The sequence below is a fragment of the Hesperophylax consimilis genome, chromosome 5 (genome assembly GCF_061612785.1).
Source record: "Hesperophylax consimilis isolate HC1 chromosome 5, BYU_Hcon_1.0, whole genome shotgun sequence".
In the NCBI taxonomy this organism is placed as follows: domain Eukaryota; kingdom Metazoa; phylum Arthropoda; class Insecta; order Trichoptera; family Limnephilidae; genus Hesperophylax; species Hesperophylax consimilis.
In genome coordinates, this window is record NC_142840.1 from 32,373,285 (window position 1) to 32,399,392 (window position 26,108).

Genomic DNA, 26,108 nt, shown 5'->3' on the forward strand with positions numbered 1-26,108 from the left:
CATTCTGCAATATTATTATTACTTCTCAGCCTACCCAAATAATATATTAATCTAATAAACTCCAAGTATGGTATGTGTATGTAACTATCTAATAGTTTAAGGTGCCGTTTTATCAGACGCCACGAGTCCAGAGAAGAGAAACATTGATTTATTCTAAAAATTCAGGCCTGAACACGACGCGAAGAAAAAAATGTGTAACAATAACACTTACAAATTTATTGATTCTACAGGAATTCACAAGACTTGAGGTCTGAAATTAAGAGCTGTTTTCTCAGTCTCCATGAGTCCGAACGAAGTGAAACTATGATAAAAATGACATTCTGCATGCCTAAAAAATCGTCAGTTTTATTGCCAAATTGCGTGGCTTAGGGTCGGTAATAAGGGGGCATTTTTACAGGCTCCGTGAGTCCGAATAAAGTATATCTTCAGATTTATGCTAAAAATAACTGACTGAAAACACCATACAATGAAAAATCGTGTAATAATAGTATTTATTAAAAAAAAATTAACATCCATTCAATAGGCATTAAGTGGGTGGTTTATTTATGGGCATTAATTTACGAGTCTTGGGGTCGGTTATAACGTAATAACTAACTGTGTTCCACAAACTTGTGATGCCATGGTCGCACTACTCCGATCAGTAAGTAATAACTAGAACGAGAAAAATATCTTCAAAAATCGAAAGTTTTTTTTAAATCAGGTGGATATAGGTGCTAAAGTAGGTAAATATTTACTTCACCATTTGGAGTTCACGGAATGTTTCTGTGAAATTACTTCCAATTCTATGTGCCTATATACATTATTTATATATATATATATTTATTTTATTTTTTTTTAAAGAAGGACAAACATTCCCGGGTTACGAATAATCTGACAATATTTGAAAATCTCCTACTACCACCACAGAAAGCTGAAAATGTTGCTTGTGTTGTGATGGAGGACAGCAGAGGAATTGAACACACTACGCCTGAGTGGGACCCAAGCGCGATGTCAACTCGGCCACCGACCGAGTATATGTTAAGTACGTGAAAAAAAAATACTATACACTTTTTTTGTTATTTGTTTTTGGGGTGTTATGCCGTGTTGCGCTAACTCCTTCTTTAGCCAACGTTTCGGACAGCATTGCAGTGTCCATCATAACACCCCAAAAACAAATAACAAAAATACTTTTGGCCTTGAAAATCTTAAATCATATATACTATACACTTACTTACAAAATGTAGATCTTCATACGAGTATTTTCATATTTTTTCGCTACTTAGAACTTAGGACAGAATGAACGAACTTTGTTGATAATTTAGTCGCCTTATTGCAAATCCTCCCAGACAGTATCCCCAAAGATTACAAAAGCCCCGAAGGAAATGATTTCCCTCGGGGCTCCTTGTGCGGAGGTTTTTCTAAAATCTCCTGAAAACGGATAGTGATAAATTCTTCACAGTCAGCAGCGGGCAGTGAAAATTTATATTGAAAATTTTATAGAATTTATTACGAACGTTTTCTAAATTAATTTGGTTTCGAACATCTTTGCATCGATACATCGTAAAATTGCTACATGACAATAATTTTGATTTAGTGCAACGTTGAATACAAAAAATTTGGAGAAATGCTAGTGGTTTTAAATCACAGATAATTTTTCGCACAGAATACCTACTTAGCTGTTATAAGGAGTCTAGCGACGGGGACAATCGATGAATCATCGATGATTTACTCGATTTTTGACCATCGAAATATTTCGATTTATTGTTATGAACAAATCGATTCTGTCAAAAATTATCACATTCCGAGACAATCGTTTTGAACAAGGAATCGATTCTGTCTAAAAATCATTCGAAACCGCAGCTGTCACGTCATTTGTCAGAATTCATCGATATCAAATCGATTCCCAAATCCGAGATACGTCAAATATATTGGACTCGGATTGTGCATTGTGTTACTTACTACCAAATATGATTTGATATGCATTCGGGATTACGCAATTATTGATTGGTAATTGTGTAATGTTGGGTATTATATATTAGCTGTTTAATTATGATATTTTCTAGCAACCGAGGAAGCTAGGAGTATGTGAACAATTCATTCATTTTTAGGCTGGGTTATTTACTGTGAATAAAAATGGCATTCTGACTTATAATAAGTGGGAAATGTTCGATCCTGCCCATCACTAAAGGAGTCGAGTGTCGATTGGTAAAAAAAATCAAAAAAAATTTAGTTTATGCTCTGCATAGACAAAATAAACGTCAAGTGTCAAAAGTTATCCAAAGTCAAAGTGTAATAATTGATAGCTCTGCTCTTTCTAGTCATTCTTGGGATATTTAATAAATTAAAAATAATTATTGCATTAGAAATAAAATAAGCGATCGTAGATATGGAATATTCCTTGATTTTTTTCGTTGCACTGTTTGCATCAACTTTTGGGGTTAGTTCCTTTTAATTAACCCTTAAAATATTAACCTGACTTAAATACAAATTTGCCCCTTAAGAGACTCGTGAATCATTATACAAAAGATTACCAAAAATATTGATTATCACTGTGTTACTCAACTATTAAAGTTTATAAAATATGACTATAATAATAATCCCCTGTTTTTATTTCAGAATAATGTTGAATATGATGGTTGGTTAAATATCAAATTGCAGCATTCATTCGGTACAAATAGATCATTATTTACTAACAGAGGTCATATCAACATCCAGAGCGTTCGTTCGGGAGGGTTCACAATAAGTCAGGATGACCTTTCTGCAAATGATATTGACGCTTTACAGGTAGATAAGACGATTTTTCAAAATACAGTTTTTATTGTGAGAATCTCAAATCATTTCTGATTTATGCTTTGTTTTAGGCTTCAGCAAACTCTGACGACTTCTACCAATTGAAGTCGACGGTTCAGACCTCAGACCTTACGGAGAGCACCTTTCTTTCGTCCGTGAAAGCAGCTAGCATCCTGGAGACAGGTCTCCATGACTGCATCACGGTGTGGTTCCTGCACAACGGAGCAGTCGCAGCCGTGGGCATCACTCCATCCGCAGAGGGAGCCTCGACAGGTGGATTCACAACTGAAGTGTTCGTTCGCCACATGGACCTGGCTCCGGTGTAAGAAACATTCAATTTACAAAATATATTGATGATATTGTGTATATAATAATTCCTATCCTTCAAGAGGTACACGGTACACCTATCCATTATTCTTTTCTCAAATTTAGTGTGTACTCAAATATCTATGTAACTATATAATATTAATTTTTTTTAGGGATTGAAAAATCACATGATACTATATTTTTAGGATTTGTGAAGATGAAAGTATTTTTAAAAAATACTAGCTTTTTCTCATGGCTTTGTTAGCGTGGTATTAGGAGTAAGAAATTACTGTTCAAAGAATATTCCCACGGGAATGAAATGTTTTTCCGGGATGAAAACTATAATTAATTATTAATAAACTGTTTTGGTACCTACTTTATCGCTTATCTAATATGATAAGTAGTTCCAATTTTGAAATTTAAATATTTCACATTACCTATGCACCATCAACCGAAATTATTAATGTTTAATTAATAATTTATTGAAGCTTATAAACCTCTTTCATCATTGACAAAGATAATATCGATAACTCTCAATGAAAATATGTAACAGAAAGACACAGAAAAAAATTTAAATAAATAACTGGACTCAAACCTCTAGTACTACTGGGACTGGGATTCTACCAAATGAGTTATTGCCACCTCATTACCTTCCGTCATTTCTAACCATCTCATTCTTCCATCTTTGAATTACTAACATTATCTTTAATACTGGTAAGACTAGAAGACTCGGGTTCGAGTACCAGTTGTGACCGTTTTCAGTTTGTTGAATTTAAGAATTAGTCTGAATAATAAAACTTTAACTTGAATAAAACTCTGTATTGTAAAATTTCAACTCATCAGGCTAATTTGTTCAGTTTTGCGAACAAACGGCTATTACCAGTAGAGTCAATATAGTGTCATAGATATTGTTCCTTTACTGTCATAGTGAGAAATATAAACTAAACGGTGTTTGAAAGAGAAAACACTACACTTTATATTCAAATCCAGAAGTTAACCACAGAAAAATTACAAAGTATACCTCTATGAAACCAAAGGTTCTGACGTCAATTTAAGAAAAAATTAAGGAGTTTTGTGAATTTTTTATTAATTTTTTTTATGTGAAACAACAAAAAAGCGAGGTGGCAGTAATGTTTATGATACACATATCTAGTAAAAAAATGATTTTTTTTTTATTTTTGCTATCAGTAATTTTTAGCTCAGTGTTTAGACGAAAAAATCTTAGGTGGTCCATTTTTAAAACTTTATTATGCTTGATTTAAAAATTGTATGTTTATTCCTACTAAAAAATTTTTAAAGCATATTTAATAATCTTTCAAAAACAATTTTTACAGGCTGCTCAACTATTGCAAGCCCTTGCCTGACATTATGTCACCATCTCATTTGAACTTCATATCTGATGGTGAAACACAAATCTGCATATGAAATTTAAGCAAAGAAAGATCACACTTTTGATAAGACACTTGACGACTTTTAGCTATTAACACCTAATCATTATCAGACAATTGATGATGAGTATTTGATGTAAGCTAAAACATTGATAATGAGACCATAGATAATGAATGATTACTGTACCCTTTGAAAAGTATCTTTAATAATATTGCAAATCATAGATTTGGTGATCAAAATTTTGCACAATTTTATGCCTTGTTATAACTCTTTGTCTTCCGCAGCCCTGATACTGCTAGTTACATTCAGAAACTGGAACGTGAGAGGGAAGCCCGCGACAAAGGAGATGTTAAAGACACACGTTCCTTCTTGGCCAAATATGTATGTTGAACCTTTTGTCATTTTTACTCATCTATCATGAATTTTTTATGTAGTTACACGCGGGAGTCTTACTGCCTGGAAGTGGTGGACTATGGCACCCGCCAATGAAGTGGATTAGGGGAATAAAGTTTATTGAGATGTAGATTTTTTTAATGAGAATACTGCACAAGAGTCCCGACTCTCCAATGTCAGTAGGATCGTAGCATTCCCAATCGGGGTATGTTGTGAGACTGAATGGTGTGGGAAAAGAAATGATATGGGAAAGTGGAAGGATGGGAAGTATCTGGATATCCAAATCTGGTCACCAAACACGATTAAAGTCATTTCATCCAACGTTTCGATTCTGAATGGTGACCTTTGACCAGGGCGATGCTGTGTGTATCGCTCTTGGGTTTTAAAGCCTGTTTTGATTGGTAAACAAATTTGAGATACTGAGATAAAAATGTAATTTTATTGTTTTATTCCAGTGGATGTACATTGTTCCTGTTGCAATATTTGTACTAATTTCTGGAGCCGCCAACCCGGAAACCGCCGCAGCTCGTTGAAGATTCAGGAGTTATCACAGAAAGGAAGACCCCTTTGGAATATTACCATCTTTATATCAAATAACTATTTATTGTACAATGTAGGTCAATAAAATAAAAAAATAAAGACTTTATATCTTTTTAGTTTTTAATGAAAATAATTAGTATGATGTGACTTTGTTGGTACTTATTTCTTATCAATCAGCTTTTAAATATTATAAATCGACTGTGGTTTGGTAAAACCAGAGAAGAGAATAAAATCAAATGTTTACAGATTCGTTAAACCAATTCATAATCTCAAAAGTTTATATGAAAGTGATTATTTGTTTTCAAATTTTTGAAGTAAAATATTGCAATTCTATTTGTAAACTAGCTGTACCCAGCGTTGCTGTGACTCTGTGCAGATACAGAAACAACAGTGCATGTTGCTTTTACGTTCAACGGATGGTGATGTTTTTTAAAAAACATGTTTGCGCATGGTGGTGTTTTTTTTTTTAATCATGTTTTTACCTGTCACAGGTGACATCTATATAATATAGGTATGTAAAAACACATGCATATTCAAATGAAACGTTTCAAAGCAAATGGTGAAGAACTTTCAGAGATTTAAGATTATGAACAAATGAACATTTTTATTTACATAGGAAATGAAATATTTGATTCATTTTATGCACGGTTTTCTAGAAATAACCTAAAAAAAATTGTATAAATTAATTTTTTTAGCATTAAAAACGCCTTAATCACCAAAAATTACATTACCATTTTGTACTTTGAAGACTATTCCGTACGCAATCACTGAAAAGTGACATTACCAAAAAATGTGGCTCTAAGGGTTTTTTACCAAATAAAGTCGAAATAATTTCGACATGAATGATAATAATATGAAGATAACAGTTTTCATAAATCATTTATTAACAATGTAGACTCGTCAAGCGGTCACACTGGACATATGATAATATTAATTTAATAATAATTAGAAATAAGGTAAACTTACACAATTACAAAAAGGTGACAGTTCGAAACAAAAAAAAAACTATTAGAACATAATTATTATGTTAACATCATTGACGTAGAATAATATAATATTCGTGAACAAGCAACTTTGATATGTAGAGGGAGGTGATTAACTGATACTACTTCCAAAATGTCTACATCAGACAGTGACTCGAAAGCTTGGTTCCCGACCACAATTTAAATCCAGTTTTATAATGAAAGCCAGATTTACTGAAATATTATGCTCCAATTTTCTCAATTTCCTCCGCATCCTCAGTGTCCAGAAGAGATATCTTTTTACCAAAATGTTCTTCGATATTTTTACAGATTTGCATGGACTGCGGAGAATCTATGAGGTTAATGGCTATTCCAGATTTGCCAAACCTTCCGGTTCGGCCAATTCTGTGCAAGTACGTTTCGCAGTCTGCATTTTGTTCCGTATCTATGGGCATGTCAAAGTTGACCACGAGGGTAACTTGTTCCACATCTATTCCCCTTGACAAGACATTAGTTGTAATGAGGACCTTCTCAAGGCCAGCTCGGAATCTGTCCAGGACAGAAATTCTCTGCTCAACAGTCAAATCCCCAGAAAGGACGGCGACAGAGTGGCCCTCTTTTGACATTTTCTCAGACAGCCAGCTGGCAGTTTTTCGGGTGTGACAGAAGATAATAGCTTGACCTATGGTGACAACTCCGTATATATTACAAATAGAGCGATACTTTTCATCTTGTCCTTTGCATTTGACATAGTACTGTTTGATATTATCCAGTGATTCCTCTTCCCGAAGCAAGCGTATAATCAATGGATTGGGTACAATAATTTCAGCAAACTCCATGATGGCTCCGTCGTACGTGGCAGAAAAGAACATCATCTGGCAAGTGGGTGGTAAGCACTTGTGTATTCTGATGCACTGATCCTGATGTCCTTGGCGATCGATCATCACATCGGCCTCATCCAATACAAACACTCGTATTTTACTAAGGTCGTACATTTTGAACTTCAGTCCCCAGTCCAACATTTTTCCTGGAGTTCCGATTATAATGTGGTCTGTAATTTTGGTGTTCCTCGGCAATTCTTCTCCACGGACGGCATATTTTAATTTAATCTCAGGACAGAATCTGGCCATTTTGGCAGCAACTTCTCCAGTTTGAATAGCCAACTCGTAGGTGGGACTCATACATAGTACTTGGGGATACGCTTTAGAAGTGTCCACTCTGCTCAACATAGCTAGAACAAAGGCTGCAGTTTTGCCTGTTCCAGACTGTGATTGCGCAATCATGTTTTGCGGTGGGTCTGCCAACAGTGTGGGTAATGCAGTTTCTTGAATTTTAGATGGAGCATTAAATCCCATTGCATAAACACCTTTAAGAAGATTTGGCTTCAGATGTAAAGCTTCAAAAGTTTTAACGGAATAGAGGGGAGAATTAGGATCTTTGCGCTGAACTTCGATGTCCTTTTTAGAGTCCACTAAACCATTACGAATAATCTTTTGCAGTAGGGAGGTTTCTGCTGGATTGGCCACATCTGTCTCATCGTCTTGAGGGGTAGATTTTATGTTCAAAGCTGTAACTATTTTAGATAAGTCATCACCTTCAGACTTCCCTTTCATAAGCTTTTCCATTGCTTATCTGAAAACAAAAACAAAAAGATAAGCAAGCAGATAGGTACATCAAAATATTAAATAATTAACTGGGAGTTTACGCATAAGAGCGATCGAGATATAATGTTTCGGTGATATCCAATGCATCGCGTAAAAATCAACCCCAAATAACACAACATGTTGACTTAATAATATTAGTGTATAGAATACCTAAGATACTTTTAAAGTTGAGGCTGGAAATTATACACTATTTTACTAGGGGAAAAATAGTAAATCGGGGCCCCTCAGAGAAGGCAAACCGACAAAAGAAGGCAAACGACAAAACTTGCGGCTTTCAAATCTTTCAAAAAGTCGGTGAACTTGAGATTGACAGAAACGAAAAACTATAGAGGTGACAGCCGGCAGAAGCGTGGTACAACATACAACCATAGACACACTAGCAAATGGGCACAATCAATCAATCATTATAATCGAGTTATTTCGATTAATTGTTATTAAATTTGTCAGACTAATCGATTCTGTCTTATCTCGATGTCAAAATTCATGACATAGTTCGAGTTCTAGGCAATCATTTCGAAAACGCAAATCGGGACAGTCGAAAATATTAATATTATAGGAAGGTACATACCTACATTTTTTTTCATTTCCCCCTGAAAAATAAGATAAATTATAAATACTGATTAGACATTAGACATCGGAAATCGATTTCAGAGCATTTTGTGTGGAGTCGGAGTACCCTTGCCTTCTTTGGGGCCATAAATAAACCACTCACGGCTGATTTCAGTTAAACCAATATTATTTACATCAATTGCTCTGATAGGTGGTAGGGGCAAGGGCGTAGCTGTAGAATTGACAGGGGGGGTTCGATCCCCGGGGAGAAGGGGGGGGGGGGTTTGAAACATTTATTAGAAAGTTTTTTGAGGCAATACTTATTATTTAGATCACATTGATGAAAGAGATGGTGCAAATCATATTGTTTTTTTTCAGGAATGTAATCTACGAGTACTATTCTATTTTTTCTACACAATACAATGACCCAAGGGAAGGGGTAGAACCTCTCGAACCCCCAACCCCCTTGGGTAGGGGAGGTAGGAGCCTTGACAAGAAAAACCGACTGATACTTTTACTGAAAAATACTAAAATACCTAGCTTAGTTGTCAGTCTGAAACAGCAATAAAAAGTCAAAGGAATCCCCTCCCTACCCTTATACAGGTCTATTCCTGATTATGTTGAAAAACCAGCCCTTAGAACAGCTATTGCTTGTTAAAAATATGAATAAAGAGATATAAGTCAATATAGAGGGAAACAGGAAAGTAAAACCATGCCAGATTAATTGTTTTGTTTATTGAAACACACTACCCGACATCAAACCAAGTAAACAACAATCATAAAGCTTGCATGCTTTCCTTCTTTACTTCACGCATAAAACAAAAGTCAATGTTTAAAAATGATCTTGTGTAATGGAGTCAATTAACTAATTAATTCTAGTGCAATTAAATGACTTTGGTAGTTTTAAAATAAAAATGACACTTATAGTGATTTGCTTTTGGGGTATTATGCCATGTTGCGCTAACTCCTTCTTTAGCCAATGTTTCGGACAGCATTGCAGTGTCCATCATCAGGGCAGATGTGTAAGATGTATTCAATTACACATCTGCCCTGATGATGGACACTGTAATGCTGTCCGAAACGTTGACTAAAGAAGGAGGTAGCACAACACGGCAAAATACCCCAAATTAATTAATCAAAACCTCCAATAATTTCTTTTACCTGTCAATTTAAGTACTGCTATACAACAATTTATTATAGACAAGAAAAATTTCCATGTGACATGTTCCTTCTATAAGTCAAATCCAATAATTATTAAAATTGGCAATGATAAATGAATTGTTAATCAATAACTAATTCCATAACCCTTTACAACTGACTTCATAAAAGCGCAAGTTTCTCTTTAAAAAAATCCTGACATAAAATACATCTGTTTATTGGAATGCAACGTGCGAAAGTTGTACGAGCTTTACGAGAGTGGCCCATCACAAATAGGAAATATTTTGACAATTGCAAAGGGATAACAATATCTTCCATCCATTAAAATAAATTAATAACATCACATTTAAAAAATATAAATCAACTTCTATAGCGCAATATATTCTAAATAATTTAATAATAAATACCTATAACTAACTCCATAAAGTAGTCCCAGAGAGAGGATGTAGATGACGTCATAATTCTAATTCTAATATCTCCTGTCTTTTCCGTTTTCATACAAGAAGTGTGAGAAGGAAGAAGACTATCATCGATGACGTACGTACAACCTCTCTCTGGGACCACTATAACATCTTAATCCATTCAAATAAATTACCAATATTACAAAGTAAAAAATATAAGTAAAATTCAATAATGATCAACATTTGCAATAATTTAATAAATAAATACCCATAACAAATGCCTCAACTCTTCCATCCATTCAAATACAATAAAAAAATAAAAATACAAAGCATTCTATTGAAAGTCATTGGTATTGCAATTTAAGGCAAGAAAAGTGTAATTGAAATGCATTATAGAAATAATTATTTTGTAGTCATTATACACGACTTAATTAAAAAATACACAATATTCATGTTACAACAATATGTCTGTGGCTCGCTTCTAAAAGTTCCAATGTCAGTATTTCAAATTTCACGGGGCGTATGTAGAATTTTTGCTCTTTTACCAAGTTTTAATTTTACGAAAAGCGAATTTTGAAAATCGATATAACTATGGAAAAACTGACATTGGCAATTTTAGAAGTTAGTCACAGGGTACGTTTTTTTATTTTATTATAATTCTTTTTTTAATGTCAATGTAGTAAATTTTAAAACCTTTTGGCTAAAATCTAAATCATTTCACTTTCCTATGATATATTACTGTACTTTTCGGGCCCTATTTCACCGGAACATCATGATGGCATGAGTTGGACATCAATGCAAACGTATGGCAATCTATGGAGGATCCCTCATGGTGTCCGCTTGGTGTCGCCACAATATTTAGTGGCCGGCACCACCAGTAAAATGTATAGCGCTGTACAGCAGTTCACTCATTCGGAACACCATGTGACAACTGGTAGTGCCACCATATTTTAAAAATTGGTTAGCTTAGGTTAGTTTGGGAGGATAGGTTATGTTAGGTTAGGTGTGTTGTGTTGTTTGTCACGAAACCATAGATAATATATCAACGATTCTGGTCCCTCAGGGGAGTTAGGGGCCTCTCGACCAGTTTAGGGCTGGCCATTGACTTGGGAGACCATCCTGTTCCTATTGGACCGGTGATGTTTTCCTTTCTGAGAATTTGTTTCCTCGACGGCAGAGGAGATTTACACTCCATTTCGGCTATTTTCTTCTTTAGTTTCTCAACCATGGACGTGGTCTTTTGGATCGTGAAGCACAGCTTTTCATTTTCCTGCAATAAAAGAAATTTAAATGAAGATGGTCGAAATATATATAATAGTTTTTTCGGGAGGCGGGGATAAACAAGTGGTTGGTAAGTTTGGTGACTTAGCAGGGGTTCCAGACTCTATCGACCTATCGCCTTGTACCACAGCGGGAGGGATGGATTCACTGCTGGACATATTGATCTCCGACTTGTACCACCCCGCATACCTTTTTCCTTCTCTGAACTTCCTCTCTTTCCTTTCCTATTATTTTATCAAAAGTTATGCTTTAGTTGCTTATACATACATCAACTTATCAACGCAGCTATCTGACAACAGAAATGACGTTATAGTTCTTAACTAGGATGATTATGTACTTAAAATGTCAAAATATGAACGCAATATAATATTATGCCTAAAGTACACAAAAAATAGAAAAGTATGGAAAATATGCAGGTTTAATTATATAATGATAAAGCAAAGAATCAATGCATTTTTTTAAATTTTTGGATTCATTGTCTAGTAACAATAAAAGTTTACCTCTCTTAGTGAAAAGTTTTGTTTTTTCAAATCGTTGACATGCTTGATTTTTTGTTTATTGTTTTGGTGTCCAAGGAGGTTTGTGTACTTAGAAGTCATGTCAGCCAATTCTCTCTCCAAGTTGGAGTTATGTTGCTTAAGTTGTTCCTCTTTGCAACTCAAAACATGACATTCAGAATCAGCTATCTGTAAAAACAAAAAATATGAAAAAAATTATGAAAATGTTATGTGAATATTTTAGATGTTCCGAATCCACTGGGGCGATTTTTGGCATATTATGCCAAGTTTGCAAAAATGTTTTGAGCGATCGCTTGCCGTAGTGTGCTAAATTTATAGAACCTAAAAATATGGGATAGACAGAGAAATCTAGGTGGATTCATTGGCTTTAAACCGCAGTAAGCAGTTTTATATGTTTACATATAAATTTGAGGAATGGAATTAATGAAATAATATGATAAATGAATGAATATGACGGGGGACCAAGGAGGAGTGGAGAGGAGAGATGAGGCCATTTTACTTCGTGGGGCTTTCAGGGAACCAGGCAGGAGTGAAGAGGAGAGCTGAGGCCACCTCGGTGAGCTCTTCCCCTGCGGTGCCTTCAGGAAACCAAGGGGGAATGAACTCTTCCATCGTGGGGCCTTCAGGGAACCAAGGAGGAGTGGAGAGAAGATGAAGCCCCCTTCTCTTTTGGGGTCTTCAGGGAACTAATGGGGATTGGAAAGGATAGATGAGATTTGGGAAGACACATTGTGGAACCAGAAGACATAGCCTCATATACAATGAAAACCACGGCGAACTTTATAAAAGTGACCAGATTACTGTAAAGGAATGAGGTAAAACAGGAGATAGCACAATGGGCCTATGGCCCATTATGGCCTATGGCCTATGGCCTATGGCACTATGGCCTATGGCCTATGGCCCATTGTGCTCACGGGAACTATATGTAAACCGTCTCCGCCCTATACAAACAAAAATAAGTGTATATATGACACCAATCGCTCAAGATATTCTCCTTAATTATCAAAGTCATAAATAAAAGTGTGTAGATAGAATTTGGCAGATCACAAACTTCATATGTTGTCAACGTACGTTCCATAACATTACCGAAAGTAGTTTCCGATTTGACATTTGGCTATCTCTGGATGGCCGGAGAATAAATGTAAAGCTGTTTTCCCTTTGAAAGTAATATTTCCTTTTGGAAGTAATATTGACAAGATATTCCTGTTTAACTAACCTTCTTCAAACAGCAAACTTGGTTTTGCAGATCCGTAGTAAGTTTATCATTAGAGTTAACAATAGTTTCATGATCACATTGGGAGCCGTCACTATTTAAATTGTATTTTTCTATTACCTCCTTCAGGCGTTCTTCCAAATGATACGTTTCTTCCCGACTGCTCAAAAGCTTAGAAGCGTAATCACGTAACTCTCTATCCTTTTCATGCGTGAGATTTGTGAATTGGTTGAGCAAGACTTGCAGTTCGTTCTTTTCTAGATCCATGGCCCCCAATGTTTCAGAGAGATGATAATTTTCTGATGCCAATTTATTCAATTCCTGCTCTTTGGTATCCAGCTGGTTTTCAGTTCTAAATAGAATACTTTGACAATTGTTGATTTTATCGTAGGCTTGGTCACACTCTCTTTTCATTGTTAAAAATGAATTATGTTCGTAAACTACTTTCTTTTCCAAATCGCTGATTTGTTTCAAGGCCAGCTGTGTAAACAGAGAAACATCTTTTTCCAATTCGTTTTTGACCTTTTCAATATCCTTAACAAATTCAGTTTCCTTCAACTCGTCCTTCAACTGGGAATTGTTGTTGAGAATGACTTTGGCGCTTTCATCTAATGCGATTTTTGAGTTGATAATAGTAAGCAAAAGTTGATTGTATTCCAATTTGTGGTTTTTCAAATGTTCCTTTACCTGCTTGAGTTCACTTTCTGATACCTGCTTGGCCGAGTTCAATTGCTCCAGTTCTAATTTCAGTTTCTCTACGTCTTCATCAGAAGCTTGCAGTCGGTGGCCGAGGGCTTCAAGCCTATTAAAGGTTGTGTTTAAAGTGAGACAGAATTGGTTACTTTCTTTATTCGCTTTTTCTATTTGTAATTTCAAGTTCTGAACATCATTGGAGTGTTCCAGGGATCTCTCATCACTGAGTTGCAGCTTTGAATTAAGTTCTCTCAATTGGGCTTCCTTAGATTCAACAGTTTTTTGAAGCAATGAGCTACTGTCAAATAATTCTTTAACGTTTTTATCACTGTTGTGAAGGTTTTCTTTTAAGTCTTGAATTTGTGTTTGCAGTTCACTGATGTGTTCTTCGGCTTTAGATAGATATTCACCATGCTTATCATCATCGTATTTGTGATTTATTACTTCTTCATTTAATTTATTTATAATGTGATTCATTTCTTTAATTTGCTGTTCATATTTGGAGATTTTCACATCTTTGTTTCTGAAATAAAAGGAGAGATACTTTAGTAAAATCGTTTTTTCCATCACTTTTCATGACTTTATATCAGTTTTCAAAGGTGTGTTGTGTGTTGATTATCACTGTCACTGTCCTATACCGAGTTGTCCAGTTACCGCTTTATTTTAGGGTTGGTTAGTTGGCATAAAATATATCATTGTTGTTTATTATTTTATCTATGACTGTAACGGACGTTGTTGGCCACATTATTTAATTTTATCAAAATATGTTTTACATTTATAAAATGTGCCTACCCCACGCCACTGGCGAAATCATCACTCCCCGCCACTGTTCATTTTGTCCCGTTTTCGGCCAAAACGGCCTGAAAACTTTGACTCCGAAAGGCATCGATACCGCATCGCGCGCCTACCTCTGCCAAGCGGAACGAAGCAAAGTTCTTTCGTAAGCATAATGTTATTTAGAAATATTAAAAAACAAACCTTATTTCAACATTCTTAGATAGCAAAATATCTCTCGAAAAATTATCTGTTGAAAATGATTTAAAAGCGCTGTTCAGTTTCTTTCCAATCCGTCTTTTAGAGCTGGAAGCTAAACCCAAAGGTCGTACAGCTTGTGGCTAAAAAATTAAGCAAAGTATTTCATTAAGGTGATTTTGCACAAAAACGGTGCTATACAAATCATCCACATATTATCATTATATGGTTCATAAAGTAGGTCAAAATTGGATTTTGGAAATGAAAAGGTAGATACTACAAAACACGGGAAGTTTATCACTTAATCTAAAACCAGTTAGTTAGTGAAGAGCTCTTTAGTAAAAGCAAAGTTACCGTTCGGAACATTGGAGACAATCTCTCGCTATCTACATATTCCGTGCAAGACTTCGATAGAACAGATTCATTGAATTCGAAGCGGTCGCCTTTGGTGATGACCCCTCCAATGGGCTTATCCAAATCCTTTGGATCGTATGCTGCATCAGCTCCGCATCCGTCTGAAAACAATACAGAACAAATTTGAATATATGATAACAGATGATAACTAAAACTTAACAAAAATATAAATACATTAGTTAACCGATTTATAATAATATTACCTCCTTTGCTGTCAAATCTTTGCGCCTTAGAGAACATCTTAAAACCTAGATCCTAGATCTAAACTAAAAAAAAAAAATTAAGATAGACCATAAATAAATCACGACCCGTGTAACAACAAAACTAGGTACCTAAAATAAGGCAAATATTTTCAGGCGCTTTTTGCAACAATAATTTTATATGAACAGATTTCATAGAAAAATGACATTTTGAATTTGACAGTTAAGTTTTGTCATGTTGGTAATGAGGTACAGTCAGAAAACTTCAGACAGTAAATAAAATAATTAGGCAAGTACTCATTATTTTAGTTTTATAATCTTTACAAATTCGCAATAAATATAAAGTCAAAATCATACATCAAAATATTCAATTTTCGAAGATCTGATTTCTACAATAGGACAAAATAATCTCAAAGTACTAAGCAGATTTCCATTGATCGGCATTGCTAGATGCATAGTTTTTATGTCATTTGTACCCAAGTTTTGTAGCACTTTGGCACTTTGTGGCACTTTTCAGAAAAAAAACGCATCGGGCAGCTCGTAAGCTCATGTCTTGGGTCGAAGTCCAGTTGAAGTCCGAAAGGAACGATCTCTTTCACTTTTCACTGGGTATATAATAGTATTTTTTGGAAAATCTAAGTTAATTTCCTGTACGAGTCGAATTAAAGTCAATAAAATGTAGTTTTTTAACAGTAACAACGTGGTAATCGAGAGTGAATGGTAGAAAAACCCGGGACGTTCGAGGAAGACATCTCTGTGTTGGAATGATATACATTATAATGTAGTTTTTTAACAGTAACAACGTGGTAATCGAGAGTGAATGGTAGAAAAACCCGGGACGTTCGAGGAAGACATCTCTGTGTTGGAATGATATACATTATAATGTAGTTTTTTAACAGTAACAACGTGGTAATCGAGAGTGAATGGTAGAAAAACCCGGGACGTTCGAGGAAGACATCTCTGTGTTGGAATGATATACATTATAATGTAGTTTTTTAACAGTAACAATGTGGTAATCGAGAGTGAATGGTAGAAAAACCCGGGACGTCCGAGGAAGACATCTCTGTGTTGGAATGATATACATTATAATGTAGTTTTTATAAAAGTAATAATATGGTATGCGGTAGTGAAAGGTAGAAAATACTGACATAATATATCACTCTACGTCCTCGATGAGCCATAGTAATAATTGGATAATTTGTATAGCGCCATTTTTGTGAAAAATCAGCTCAAGGGGGCGCTGTATGTCCATCCTTGTTAAGTATATATTTTTTACAATCCTTGATTTGTACCTACAACAGGGAGAGTCACCGCGGATGGTAATCACTGCACAAGTTTCCGTAATAGATTCAATATTATACACGCTGAGGGAGCACTAAACATGTTCACGGCACAGGCTTTCTTAACAGACTGGTTTGTACAATTATTGCAATGTCACTGAGGTAGGTATGTACTCCACACTGTCAGACAGGGACAGGTAATGCAGGAAGATATGTTAGAGGGAGATGCATATAGTTGCGTCAACAGTATTCTTTCTGGAGCAGATAATCAATTTCAATTGCCTGTCTAGAAGAAGAAGAAAATGTCTAGCCAAGAAGAAAATCTTACGTAAATTGGTACAGAACACACCTCAATCTGTTCAGTGGTTAATAGCCATTTCTGGGTGCTGTGATTTGTTTATTATTTACCTATGTAATAAACTTAAAATGCAAATACAATTTTCTTAAATACATTTATTATATCTAAATTTACAATAAAATTACACAGTACAAAATTTTATGATACTTTCATAGTAGGTTAAACCTAGGATTAAATACAAAAAACAAAGTGAGAAAATAAATTCCATCTTTCACATTGACATATTTTTAGTATTAAAATTGGTATTTTTAGCATAAATAATAATCTCATAATGCAGTGGGAAAGAATCCTTCAACCTTAATTACTAAGGACGGGTTGTTTCGGAGAATTTGAACAATTCATCAAATTTCAACGTTCATTTTCAAGTTCTGTTTTGATATGATATATTAACAGAACTTGAATAAGTCTTTCACAGAACCCGAAAATGAATGTTGAAATTTGATGAATTGTTCAAATTCTCCGAAACAACCCGTCCTAACCATGACTCTGTAACTAATATTAGCGAATACAATAATACAAAGTAAAGATAAAATATTATGTATATAAGTAATGTACATTTTTATTATTTTTATATCCTGGATTATATTTATAATAAAAATATGAATACATATATAATTTTGCAAAATTTGCAAAAATATATTTTTATTTATTGAATATTCTTGCTGGATCCTACGGGTTAATGAAAACCATTTTATTATACATTACTCATTATTATTTTTAAATAAAAATATTAATTATTGTCAGGAGCACAGATGTTTTTGGACTGAACATATTTCAAATCCAAATAAACTCTTTGCAGATTTTCTGTTATATTCTTTTTCTTTTCAGTCTCCACATGTTTCTCAAGATCGCGAATTTCTCTTAAATTTGATCCAATATCATTTACTTTATTGACAATTTCTCCACATCCAGTGTGAATGTAAGCAATTAATTTGTATGTCTTTCTTGCGTGTTCATCCCTTTTGGCATCCTAGAAGAAAATTAAAGAATTACTTAACCTGTTGAATGTCGGAAATAAGTCAATATATTCCCACCTGTCAGGTGAGAATTTGCAGACCTGCTCAAAAATTATCTTGATGAGTTTTGAGCAAATGTCCGAATAAAAACTACGATTTATGATTTTTTGCAATTGTTTTCGGTTTACAAAATTAAATGCCTTTCATTCATATATATTAAATCTCGCATTTAGAAAATCTACAATTTCCAGTGTGGACGGTATTAGAGCTCACACATGTGCGCGAGCGCTGAGGGCGGTCGTAAAAATTAGCATGCACATGTGCTCGAAAAACAGTCCATTGGTTAAAGGGTTGGCTGTTGCTGTCCTTTGTTGAGACACTCAGGTTTAGTTTGTTTACGTGATCAAAATTTTGTGGAAATAAAGTGGTTAATGCAGGTGGAATAACGGTGACAATGAACTTGTAGCAAAAACATACCTTGAACACCAATTCGTCCACCACAGTGAAAGATCTATCCAGCCGTCCATTCATGTTATTCATGTCTTTCTGCAAGATTCTTGTATCAGATAGAATTTTGTTGATTTCAACCTTTTGTTTTGATATATTGCCTATGATCTCCATTATTCTTTTGGTATAAGCAGATCTAAAAAAAATTATGTAAAATTTATTTATTTTATTGATATATGATTTAGAGAGTACATGTGGTTTTTTGTGATATTTCACCCTCCATGCTAGGGATGACCCTGTGTTATCGCGGGGGAATTTTACAGTTTGCGGATATAGAATCTATACATTAGGGGTTCTATTTTTTCATTGCAATATTTTTAAATACCTATTTGTATTTCGATTTTATTTCTTGATTGAATGAATGAAGGAAGTGGAAATTAACCCACTTCCCGACATCCGATCAAGCTGAAACTCGAGACAGATAGCCTTGTTGTTCATGACAATGCATTCTATCCACTTCTGGTGGCACTTATGGCACACACACACGCATTTTCTGAAATTGGATGGTATTATATTTAAAACGTAAATAATAATTTACAGTTATTTCACTATAAAAACAAAGATAATATACTACTATACTAAGAAAATCTTTGACTACAAGTCCTTCATATAAATTTTTAAAAAATCATTATTATTGTACCTTTTTTTAATGTATTTCTTTTTCAAATTTCTTTTATCACAATCTTTTCGTAATTGAACTTTCAAAGCAGTTTGTTTTTGGTGTTCATCAGAAAGCCGTTTAACTTTTCCCTCCAACGACTTTATAGTTTTAAAGTGTTTTGAATGTTTGATCTGGAAAACAGAAAAGCATGTTAATCATTATAATGCAGGGAATATAAACTTGATAGTATGGAAAGATAGGGTGACACAAATAGGGTACTCAGGATCTGAAGAAATAACTGCAGAATCAGAAAGACTATTGTCACTTAGGACATTATATTCATGAGCTCGTGTCTGTTGAGTTTTGTATATATACACCGGTGCAAAGGTCTCCTTCGAGAATAACTCCACTGAAATGCAGGGGGGTATAACTTCGATCGAAAATTGCAACCGAAATATTGTGACGTCATATGTTTGCCTAACTATATCCACCAATGAAAAACTCTGAAAATCTATGGAATAAACTTTCAAAGTTTTTCATTGGTGTATAGTATAATAAGTAGGCTCCGAATGAGAATTTTACTGTCTATATATTGGCATATCTATGGTTTTTAAGGACAAATTTGTTTCATACAAAAAGCCCGAAGTTATCAATCTATAGAAGTTGATTTATGCTGAAATGCCTGCAGAATCGGCATGCCTACTTTGCATCTGTTGATTATTTATGGCAATCGGTCTGTTAACAATGGATTGTCAATCAGACGAACCGTCCTCCTTTGCACAGAATCAAGTAGGTTTATCCAGGGGCTCCAGTCAAGAAGTGGCTTCCAAATTCAATGAATTATTCAACCATACAATAAAAAAAGTTACCTTATATTTCTCCAAAATTTCTTTTTCTTTCTGAGATTTAATCTCCAATGCAGCCATATCGTTTTTTAGTGCCACCAACTTATTTGTTTCCTTCTCATGAATCTTCTCCAGTTTCTCCATGTTCATCTCTATATCGGGTAATAGTGATGTAACGAGAGACAGTGTCTCCATTTTTTCCTTCATTGCAGATTCTTTGGACTTTTCAGCAGCCAGGTCTTTTTCAATCTGGCGATAATTTAAAACCAATTAAATGATAGTTATTTACAAAGGAAGGGTTATTTTTAACACTTTCTTATTACACACGAGGGCATTTTGGCACCCTTTTAAGTCAAATTACTTTGGTTCATCTGCTTGCAATTTTTTTAAGTTTAAAAATTGAATTTAACCCTTAAATGCATACTGTTGCAAAACTGCAACATACTGTTCAAACCACCTTTAACTCTTTGGTGTATACAATGCATGCCGTTTTAGAATTATCAAGTTCACGGTAATATATTTTATCGAGTGGCATCACCTTTTTTTTCTTTCGCGAATGTCAAATGTCACTTTTTCTTTAACAAAGTGAAGATTCTCGAAAATTGGTTGGAGGTTAGAATTACAGTTTTGTTTTGCTGTTATTATTTTGATTTTCTTAGGTAAGTAGATACAATAATACAATACTTATATGTAATAACTCGTATTTTTCCGGTACACTTATTAGTTTTGAGAAATTTTTTTAGGTTTTTTATTTTTTTTTCATACGTAAATTGTTCATATTAATTTTTATTAAATACATGGTGTTGTAAACCTGCAACAATTTTTTAAAAATCAAATATCATTAAAAAATTGCATTGCATGTAAATATCTACAAAATATATTTTTTTCCAGAAAAATAAATAAATCATGCATTTAAGGGTTAAGTAAAAAAAAAATAATTCCCAAGATTGGGTAAGGCGAACTGTAGGAATAATTTTAAGAACATGACCACTAATACTAAATTATTATTTTTAAGTTTTTGGTAAAGCGCACTAGAAGTGAAATGACACTAACCTGCGCTAAATAAATGCCATTTTATTATTATTATTAGTATAATCAAAAGCAGAACTGTCACAAAGTCGGTACGAGGCCTGACCGTAATTGCGTTCATGGATTATTTAAATGCAAATGTTTCCACTATTGCGTGCCGGTATATTTTGCATTAACCCCTCAGGCCTCTGGCATGTTGACCGTTATATTTCTTAAAGTTGCTGTCAGAAATTCGGAAAATTTGTGTGTATTTCCGCTTCGCAATAAAACCCAAATTGATGTAATATTTCTGAACGCAGTCGAAAACTGAAAAACTATGTTTGAAAGGTGAAGAAATACGCTTTCAAATTTTATGATTAGAAATAAACATACCGTTTATGAAATATTCAAATTTTTAAATCAAACAAAAAGTTTTAAAAAATACTGAAAATGAAAAAAAAAACACATATTTTACCAAACATTACTGCCACCTCAGTTTTTTGTCATTCCATATAAAAATGATTATTAAAAAAACTGAATATCATAATTTGTTCTCAAATTTCCGTAGGAACCTTTGGTTTCATATTGGCATACATTTTAATTCTTCTGTGGTTAACTTCTGGATTTGAATAAAAAGTGTAATGTTTTCTATTTCTAACACCGTATAGTTTATATTTCTCACCCTTACAGTAAAGGAGATTAACAGAAACAATTTCTATGTCACTATATTGACTCCATGGGTAATAGCTATTTGTTCACAAAACTGAACAAATTAGCCTGAGAAGTTAAGGAATAGTTTACTAAAATCGTGTGAACTCGGTACATAGATACATAGATAGATAGGTACATAGATACATAACTCACTCAATAGAAAGTTACACAGTATACAAAAAGTTACCTGTTCTTTTTTGCTTTTGGCTTCATCAATTTTTCTGAGAAGTGTTTTACTTTCTTTTTCGATTTGTTTCAAAGCTACGTCGACATCTTTAGACGATAACTGAGCTATTTCTTGCTTGAATGCACCATCATGGGACAAATCTAGATAACTCTTCATGGATTCACTTCCCTCATTAAACATATTTTCCTTTGAGAACTGATTTCTCTTGGATTGTTTAAGCTTTTCTATAATGGCATCGGCTTTGGCTTCAGATTCGGCAGGATCAAGTTGATTGGTTTCAGATGAAATGCGACCCGGCACATTTTTATGCCAGTAAGTTTTGAATGCTGGAAAGTAAATAAAATCTTAGAGACGTGAAAAAAGATTGCTTGAAAGCTTTAAGGATTTCGGTGGAAGAGAATCATTTTTAACTAGCTGAAGTCCCTGGCGTTGGGGGCTTTGTGCACAGTTTTTCGGAATCAGATGTAGACAGTAATTTTCCTCTTATTTTGAATGTCAAGTGTAAAAAAATTCATCAATATCAAAATTCTACTTTAAGGGGTAGGAAACTGGGGGGTGGTTTTTCGAAATCTCATATAGACGGTGACCTTCCTCTCGTTTTCAAGATCAAGTGTTAAAAATTTCATCAATCTTGGAATAAAACTGTAAACTTATCAAAATTAAAGCGCACCGCGCAAACACCAGCGACTGTTCTAAGTAGCTACTCCTAAAATGAATCTTGGTACATAAATGAAAACCCAAAACCTCTATCATCTGCACACTCTGGTGTAATTAACTACATTGCCTTTGCATTTTCTTTTCTGCTCGAAAAATGCTCAGGCATTAATAAAATAATAGTTAAGGAATATGTACCTTCGGTAATATTATTATCATTTTTGTCTATTTTAAATGGAATGCTATCTATTGGGTGAACGTGGCGACATCCTGATTTGGTCCAAGTTCCATCAGGTTGCACATTAAAACTCCTCAACGCACAGTACGGGGGAGCCCATGGTGAATCCAGGTCTTCAGACACCTTCTGGCAAATGTTTTGCATCAGCAACGAGAACTCATCTCTCATAATATACATATAGGCTTTATCAGTTTCCTTTGGCAGTTTGTTGATCAAGAAGGTAAGAATTTTTCTGGTGTCTGTTTCATTTGGATAAAGAAGTAATTCATATCCCAATTTTCCTTTGAATCCTAATTTCTGAAAGAAAATTAATTGCTATTTAACTATGGAATAAAGTAACATATTTGTACTTCTTGGGAATCTACCAGCGGCTGTTTCAATAAATAAAAGTTAGTTTTTGTTGCTACCTTTGAAACGCCAAGCTTCCGTGACCTAATACACCATGCGCCAGCTGGATCTATTTTGGTAATAACTTACTTGTTTTCTTGTGAAATTACGTTTTTGTGCAATAGTAGGTACTGTCTTACCAGAAAATGTGTTTATATATTTATAAAAACAGTATAAAATCTACCGTAAGAAGTTTCCCCAGAATAGCTACTTATATTCAGAGAAATATTTTTTCTCTCTTACAATTTTTTTTTAAAGTAGATCATAAAATATTCTTTATCTTTTATTATAATTTTTATAATAAGTGTTTTTCACTTTTGTTTTTAAGATTTATTTTAGTAAGCTACGAACATTTTTTAGAGTGCAAAATTCCACGAAAAGAAAGTACGTTTTTGATAGTTCTTTAACGATACGGCAGTGTTCAACTGATCTGCCGGTAATGATGCGGATAAGAATTGTTAAATGTTTCAAGCGTGTGCAACACTCTCTGATAGTCATACAATGTATTTTAAAATCATTGCATGTGATATGTATGAGATGGGGTATGGTTAGAATATTTGTGCAATATGGCATATTACGCGTTAACACATTGACTGCCAACTAAGCGATAACTCGTAGATTGCGTTCTTTGCCAGGACGCCGACTACGAGATAACTCGTAGTGTGTTTACTTGCCATATTCGCTAAAATACGATAAAATTCGTAGTATATCAATGCTGATATGGATAGATGGCTTCTGAGAAGAGAAAAAATCAATGCTAGCAGAACAGAAAATTTATTAATAAATGAACAGAAAATATAATTATGAAAAATTTATTCAAAATCAAGTAATAAAAGAATATTTAAATTGACCTTTTAGACCGGAATTCTGAAAATTACCGTGGCAGTCAACGTGTTAAATACCCAGAGAAGTATATAGCATACGGTGACCCCACTTTTTAGAGAAGAAAAAAATTTAACAACTTTACCAAAAATTCTTATGGTTCATTATTTCTCAATAATGGATCATGAAGAATATAAGACGAGACACTTACTTTGCAATGCATTATTATTTCATTTGCAATAACAATCTTCTGGGATGTTTCTTCGGGTACCTCCCATTCATCTTTATTTCCCGTAATCACTTCTAAGCATTTTATAGTCGACAGAAGAACATACTTCTCTGGAAATTCTTTGAGAGTCGTCACATCTTCCGGGAATATCCTAGAATTCAAAGTTTTTAATAACTATTTTTAAACCTTACTTTGGGCAGTAATTACTAACGTTTTAATGCACTTTTGAAAATTAAACAAGTTTAAAACAAAAATAAATTAGTATTTTCGGCATCTACTTACATTCCTAGCTGATGCAGGGTTTGTAAAATTATATTATCTACCTCCTCCATTATGCACAAAACTGTGATTAATCGCACAAAATGTTCTCAGCTGATATTCTTTATATTTATTGTACTTGTAAAACTTATACAATTAGCTAGAAAAAGAATTACAAGCCCAACTGAGCCCTACCAATTATTATTCTAATAATCTGGTTGAATCAAATGTTAAATGTTGACATTTGTTGACATCATAAATAAACCACTCTCTGCCTCTCTCGTTGACATTTTCATTACACCATAGATGTGCATAGATGGATGTAATCATGATGTAATCATAAATAATAGATAATAGATATACCCAATCTAGTGATGGGCAGGATCGAATCATTTACGTGATCTTAATAATTTAATCGAAACATCAAAATAATCGAATAATTAATAGATTTCAACGGGAGCAGTAGCTGCGGGCCATGCTGTGGACAAAGGCAGCGTTTTATGACTCGGGGAGGGGGGATATACATTATTTTCGATACATCTAAGACTTATATGCATCTTAGACCTTTTTCTAGTGACTTAGGACTAAGGTCTTAACTTACTGACTTAACATAAACCTTAGATTATTAATACAGCGCCCTCGAGGTACTTTTTCGCAAAAACAGCGCAGTAAAAATGATTAATTTACTATTCTACAACTTATTACAAGTCAGAATGCCATTTTTTACGCACACTAAATCTACTGACGTCATAAATAGAGGTGGGCGAGGTGGGTCTTGTGAATATTATTCGCTACTGGGTTCAGTGAGTACAGGTACAAAAAATACCGGTTACAAAATACTCAAAAGTATTTTATACTGACCCTGAGGATTAGAACACCTCAGTATCTGGAGACGAAAAATATTGAAGTGAAACTTATTTATGCGCGTCATGCAATTTCGAGGACCGGAGTAAAACCGACTCATGAACGTCACGAAAAACCGTGATCATTTCGCTATAGGAGCCTAGCTAATATTATATACCTAGTTTAGATCACTCTCCAAACTCAGCTTCGCGGTCTAGAGGCAGGGCGCCCGACTGTCGTCGTGAAGAACCGAGGTTCGATCCCCGCTTTAACTATTTTTTTTTTCTTTTTGTGATTTTTTTAATACGGGGAAAAGTAATAAAATGCTCTCGTGCTGCGACTTTTAGATATTTTGACTACATGATATTTTGGTCGAAATATAGCTTACAATTCGAGCCGGTAGAGTCGCTCGGTATTTTGATTAATTATTTTTATTTCGAATCATTAAAATTACTAATCAAGGCCGATAAAGCGACTAATTACCCTCGCAGACGTGCGTGACAAGCTTTTTTAGTAAAAAGCACAGCCGTAAGTGAGTTTTTCAAAGTTTAGAAATGTTTTTCAAATTCCGACTCCATACGGGTATGAGACTGTTGAAAGACGATAGATCTTTTCCAAAACGGACAAATATACGGAAATATTTTGAAAAACGACAGATATGACTTCACACTGCCGATATATCTTCGATTCAACCCTATATAAAGCGCGAGACGTTATGTGATATTATTCATTTGCCGTGTTTGAAAACGAAAATTTGCGTGGGACAAGTCAATTGAGGAGTACACGTTGTATACGTGGTTCT

At 34.3% G+C, this 26,108-nt stretch overlaps 4 protein-coding genes across 5 annotated transcripts; 1 reads left to right on the forward strand and 3 right to left on the reverse strand.

Moving 5' to 3' along the window:
* Positions 1-534: 534 nt before the first annotated feature.
* On the forward strand, positions 535-5,503 carry EMC10 (ER membrane protein complex subunit 10). Its single transcript, XM_089632124.1, has 6 exons — positions 535-549; positions 2,262-2,416; positions 2,596-2,763; positions 2,841-3,091; positions 4,749-4,845; positions 5,313-5,503. The coding sequence occupies exons 2-6, from the start codon at positions 2,366-2,368 to the stop codon at positions 5,388-5,390; spliced, it is 645 nt and encodes a 214-aa protein (XP_089488250.1). The 5' UTR covers positions 535-549; positions 2,262-2,365; the 3' UTR covers positions 5,391-5,503.
* Positions 5,504-6,276: 773 nt separating this feature from the next.
* On the reverse strand, positions 6,277-8,365 carry Dbp80 (putative ATP-dependent RNA helicase Dbp80). The gene is made up of 2 exons (XM_089632128.1): positions 8,174-8,365; positions 6,277-7,991 (listed from the first exon to the last, which is right to left on the reverse strand). Exon 2 carries the CDS (start codon positions 7,982-7,984, stop codon positions 6,602-6,604), a length of 1,383 nt encoding a protein of 460 aa, XP_089488254.1. The 5' UTR covers positions 7,985-7,991; positions 8,174-8,365; the 3' UTR covers positions 6,277-6,601.
* A 1,485-nt stretch (positions 8,366-9,850) lies between these two features.
* Positions 9,851-15,623, reverse strand: LOC149423807 (uncharacterized). Of its 2 annotated transcripts, XM_089632126.1 has the most exons (6): positions 15,426-15,499; positions 15,163-15,323; positions 14,815-14,951; positions 13,147-14,359; positions 11,913-12,098; positions 9,851-11,401 (listed from the first exon to the last, which is right to left on the reverse strand). In XM_089632126.1, exons 1-6 carry the CDS (start codon positions 15,460-15,462, stop codon positions 11,174-11,176), a joined length of 1,962 nt encoding a protein of 653 aa, XP_089488252.1. In that variant the 5' UTR covers positions 15,463-15,499; the 3' UTR covers positions 9,851-11,173. The 2 variants fall into 2 exon arrangements, with proteins under 2 accessions (XP_089488252.1, XP_089488253.1); XM_089632127.1 differs by having other exon boundaries at positions 13,264-14,359; positions 15,163-15,623.
* Positions 15,624-16,838: 1,215 nt separating this feature from the next.
* On the reverse strand, positions 16,839-24,759 carry LOC149423808 (coiled-coil domain-containing protein 22 homolog). The gene is made up of 8 exons (XM_089632129.1): positions 24,488-24,759; positions 24,188-24,356; positions 22,728-23,064; positions 21,876-22,201; positions 19,994-20,218; positions 19,164-19,315; positions 18,494-18,659; positions 16,839-18,030 (listed from the first exon to the last, which is right to left on the reverse strand). Exons 1-8 carry the CDS (start codon positions 24,535-24,537, stop codon positions 17,791-17,793), a joined length of 1,665 nt encoding a protein of 554 aa, XP_089488255.1. The 5' UTR covers positions 24,538-24,759; the 3' UTR covers positions 16,839-17,790.
* Positions 24,760-26,108: the final 1,349 nt, after the last annotated feature.